Source organism: Monodon monoceros, unplaced genomic scaffold (assembly GCF_005190385.1).
Source record: "Monodon monoceros isolate NGI ecotype Baffin Bay Population unplaced genomic scaffold, NGI_Narwhal_1 Contig114_ctg1, whole genome shotgun sequence".
NCBI classification, from domain to species: Eukaryota; Metazoa; Chordata; class Mammalia; order Artiodactyla; family Monodontidae; genus Monodon; species Monodon monoceros.
The window spans coordinates 1-4206 of NW_021696980.1; the positions used below are offsets into that span (position 1 = coordinate 1).

A 4206-nucleotide genomic window follows, 5' to 3' on the forward strand; every position below is an offset into this window, starting at 1 on the left:
TCTCGGTTCCCAACCCCTGCACCAGGGAAGTACCCAGTGTGGGTGTGTGCCAGCCCCTGAAGAGGAAGCAGGAGTCTGGGCTCTGCCTGCGGAGTCAAGGTCAGGGGAGGAGCCGCCCAGAAGGAGGAGCAGAACCTGTGTGTTGATGGGTGAGCTGACAGGCGCGGTGGCTCCAGCGGCCTTCAGGAGTCAGCCTGTAGATGATGTCGTTCTGGTGGAAAGCATTTCTTAATCGGGAAAAAGTCAGATTGCCAAGGTCCCTGATGGCCTGGATGTAGGACTGGATGTTCCTGAAGGGAAGGATGCAGAGGAGACTGGAGTGCAGGGAGCCTCTGACCTGGAGACGGAGTGGGGCTCCGGGTGGGGATTCCTCAGTCAGCGGGGACAGGCAGCACTGAGGCTTTGTCATTTCTGCCTCACAGCTCTGGAGACCCTCAGTCCTTTACAAGTGGCCTGAGCAGCCAGGCTTCTCCCTGTGCAGGAATCAGGGACCTGTGACTGAGTCAAGGTTGGTCTGGGTGGAATTTGACTGTGGTCCATGGCTCTGTGCAGAATGTTGCTTTCTGTGCTGATAAGCGTCCACACTGCCCTAACTGCCTCTCAGGTAAGTCCTCCCCAGCTGGTGAGAACAAGGACCCTGCCCTGCCGTTGAAGGGTTGTCACTGACCTGTCTGTCTGGATGCTGCCCTGGTGGCTGAAGGCGCACTTCATGATGGTGTCCAGGGTCATCAAGGAGATGTGTCCAAGGACCTCCAGATGTGAGTCCAGGCTGACGAGCTCCTCCCACTTGTCCTGTGGTGGGAGGGGGACATTGACCCTGCTCTGCTCTCCCAGAAGGCCTGCGCTGACAAGGCCAGGCTCTCTCTCCGTCTCTCTAAATCTTTGGATGAGTTTTCCTCACTTTGTAAGCAGATGTGTTTTAGCAATTTAAGGCTGTATCACACATGTGTAATGTGACGTCTATTTTCTCAGAATCTTTTATTATATAATTAATCATGGTCTCTCATAATATTCTGTATTAGTTCCAAAGTTTAGGAACAAGTGTTGATCATAACCACCTTGTGGGAGGCCAGAAAGCATAATTTCTCAGGGAACAAATGTGGAGTCTTCTGTGTCCTGAGATTGGAACTGGACAGGTGATGCCCAACACTGGTATGCAAATATTTCAAGGCAAGGAAGCTTATGGGGCTCTACTGGGCTCCTAGGAAGGGACATGAGGTACTTCAATTCCTTTTATTCATTTAATGTTAGCTGAGACCAGGTGGTGCCCAGTCTGGATGAGAGGTGATGCTTATGAAGACCCAGCTCTCTGAGTGTAAACCTGGCCTCATTTCCTCCCATGAGTGGCTCAATTCCATGCAGAGGCCCTGGACTCCATGCCAGAGTCTATCTGAGTGACATCCTGGGATGCCCACTCTACCACTGAAGCTGCCATTGTCCAGGGCAGCCAGGGGCAGTTTGCACTGCTGTCCAGGGGAATGACCCTTACTCTTTCCTTTGTGTTGAAGATGTGGAGGTGAGAGGAGAGTGGACTCTCAATACACCATGGCCCTGCCTTCCCTTTCCTTGGATCCAATCTGGTGCTGGGATACCCCTCTGTCCCATCCAGTTTTGGTGAGCACGGTCTCAGAGTACATTCTGAATGCATAATTCTGGGGGCTGTGTCTGACGGATGCCTGAGGGACACAACGGTTTGAGAGTGGACTTTTTTTTTTTTTTTTTTTTTTTGCGGTACGTGGGCCTCTCACTGTTGTGGCCTCTTCCATTGCGGAGCACAGGCTCCGGACGCGCAGGCTCAGCGGCCATGGCTCACTGGCCCAGCCGCTCCGCGGCATGTGGGATCCTCCGGACTGGAGCACGAACCCATATCCCCTGCATCGGCAGGAGGACTCTCAACCACTGCGCCACCAGGGAAGCCCTTGAGAGTGGACTTTGTCAGCTGTGCTGGATATGAGTGTGTCCAGGTGACGAGGGATAGACTCACCAGCATCACTCGGACAGAGTCGGCCATGAGACCCACGTAGGGCTTCAGGATGTCATAGTGGAAGGCTGGGGTCAGCATCCGCCGGTGCTGGAACCACGTCTGCCCCTCCAACACGAGCAAACCATTCCCTGGGCCACAGATGGGTGTGTGTGTGGGTCGGGGAGACTGGATCAGAGGGACGACTGGGCACAACTTGGGAGGAACCAAGGGTGTCAGGAAAAGACACACCATGGGCAAAGGTAGGAAAGGCCAGTATAGTTCAGGAATGTGAATTTCCAAAATGGCTGGTCCATAGGATGTGATTATGACAGCTGTGAGACAGAGGTTGAAGAAGAGTAGGGGGGCAGGTGATAGAAGGAATTAGTTAATAGTCAGGCTGAGAATATCGCAGAGGACTGAGAAGTGATGAAGAAGAGGCTGAGCTTCAGGAGGGCTCTCAGCATCATTACAAAGGGTGAGAGTTTTACTGGAAGGAGAGAAATGAGGCTTGACTGAGAGATGAGGTGGTGACAGGATGCCTGGTACCCGTTGTTCTCCATTAACCAAAGAGGTAGCTCTTGGTAAAGCTAACTGGTGGGTGGACTGCAGTTGTATTTAAATGTACTTACCAATCCAGGGGATCAGCATTCTGTAGGAATCGTGAGACTTTGGGTCTGAAAGGGAAGGAAGGGAAGTGGAGGGCACCGAACAAGGCAGGCAGCCCCCAGAGCAGCTGTGGCACGTTCCATTCCTGCTGCTGGTCAGCCGGCAGTCTGTCTCAAGCCACCTCCCTCTTGCCTCCCATCCCTGACTCTCTGTGTCCTGATGGTCACTGTGGGCCCAGGAAGGCAGGCTCAGTGTCCCAGCAGCAGAACACCCACAGGGCTAAGACGGTGAATCAGCAAGAAAGATAGGCTCTGCTCAGTGCCACAGAGTAAGAAAGGAGCCTGTGGTTTTCCTACAGCTTGTGGTGGTTTGGCCATTTCATGACCCAGGACAGGCAACAGTGTGAGGTGCCAAACCTACATCAGTGTGGACAGGGAATTGTCTTCCAGACCTGGGATCATCTCAGTTGGGTTAAAACAAGAAAGAAAGTAAGACAGAAAAGAGAAGCCAGCCCCACCCAGGTGTTTAAGCATTCACTGTAAGTGAGTAATGTTGGCCTTAGTCTGGCTTGTGGGCTGCAAGGATGGCTGGTAGGGAGCCAGGTATTGATGGCTGAAGTGCCAATTTCTTCTGGAATTTCACAGATCCAGGGCCATGTACCCAAGAGGGAAGATTTTCTCCTGCTGGGATGTGGGTTTCCCTCTCACCTGATCTCCCCAGGACCACCTTTATGTAGTCAGGGTCATAGATCAACACCAGGGCTTTCGTCCCCCACAGCCAGCGAGCACAGGCACTTGGGTATTTCTCTACCCACTTCAGTAGGGGTTGCAGCTCAGTCTCCTCTTGGAACTGTCCCCAAGGGAAAGATAAATCAATAAAACCCTTCTCTGAGTTCCAGTGCTGGAGTGGGGGTGAAGGGCAGGATGGGTACAGGGAGATCGTTCTTGATCAATCAGCAGAATTAGGAGTTTGGAACTATTTCTTCTGACCTGGGCTCTGCCCCAGACCTGCTGGCTGTCCACCTTTGTCCTAAGACCACATTCTGTCCCCTTGTCGGGTAGATTTATGGGCCACCACTACAAACTGCCTACAGAAACTTACACCAGAGATTCACTCCCAGGCGTAGAAAACTTTGGGAAGTGATTCGTACATTTGCATGAGCAATTTATGATAATTCGTGTCACTTGGTAAGTAGTTTTGTCATATAATTTTGTTTATTTAGAGAATAAAATATATTATAAAAATTAAATTTATCTTTTAATTTCATTTTGCTATACTGGTTGTTATATATTTTCAGTAGTACCCCAGCATACATATAAATGTTTGTTAATTTGAAAGAGTGTCGGATATATATGGATAAGTGAGAAAAATTATATACTAAATTGTGTTTGTATCATATTATTTTACATACTGAGTGTGTACACAGATTCTGGATGTATATATGGAAATGGTATTGAACAAAGGTTTTGATATGTGGATTATTTTATCTAATTTTTACTTACCAGTGTCCAGAAACTTTTATGCACTTCCCACCGCCTAGAGGAGTCTCTTGAAACTCCTCAGTGTGGACCACAAAGGCCCTTGCTTTCTGGCTTTACCCTCTCTATTCTTGCCTCCTGCCGGGATGGTGAGTCCAC

General features: G+C 50.3%; 1 protein-coding gene across 2 annotated transcripts; it reads right to left on the minus strand.

Moving 5' to 3' along the window:
* Positions 1-7: 7 nt before the first annotated feature.
* On the minus strand, positions 8-3770 carry LOC114895197 (cytochrome P450 4A11-like). Of its 2 annotated transcripts, XM_029223499.1 has the most exons (5): positions 3277-3770; positions 2593-2637; positions 1985-2112; positions 668-792; positions 8-290 (listed from the first exon to the last, which is right to left on the minus strand). In XM_029223499.1, the coding sequence occupies exons 2-5, from the start codon at positions 2609-2611 to the stop codon at positions 101-103; spliced, it is 462 nt and encodes a 153-aa protein (XP_029079332.1). In that variant the 5' UTR covers positions 2612-2637; positions 3277-3770; the 3' UTR covers positions 8-100. The 2 variants fall into 2 exon arrangements, with proteins under 2 accessions (XP_029079332.1, XP_029078584.1); XM_029222751.1 differs by lacking the exons at positions 2593-2637; positions 3277-3770 and having other exon boundaries at positions 1985-2255.
* Between the last annotated feature and the right edge of the window lie 436 nt (positions 3771-4206).

Excerpts from the sequence above, each read along its gene's own strand:
- LOC114895197 (XM_029222751.1), bottom strand. The coding sequence starts at position 2,215 with ATGGTGTGTCTTTTCCTGACACCCTTGGTTCCTCCCAAGTTGTGCCCA. Across the intron at positions 793-1,984 it reads ACTCTGTCCGAGTGATGCTG|GACAAGTGGGAGGAGCTCGT; the intron begins GTGAGTCTATCC and ends CTCCCACCACAG. Across the intron at positions 291-667 it reads GGCAGCATCCAGACAGACAG|GAACATCCAGTCCTACATCC; the intron begins GTCAGTGACAAC and ends CCTTCCCTTCAG.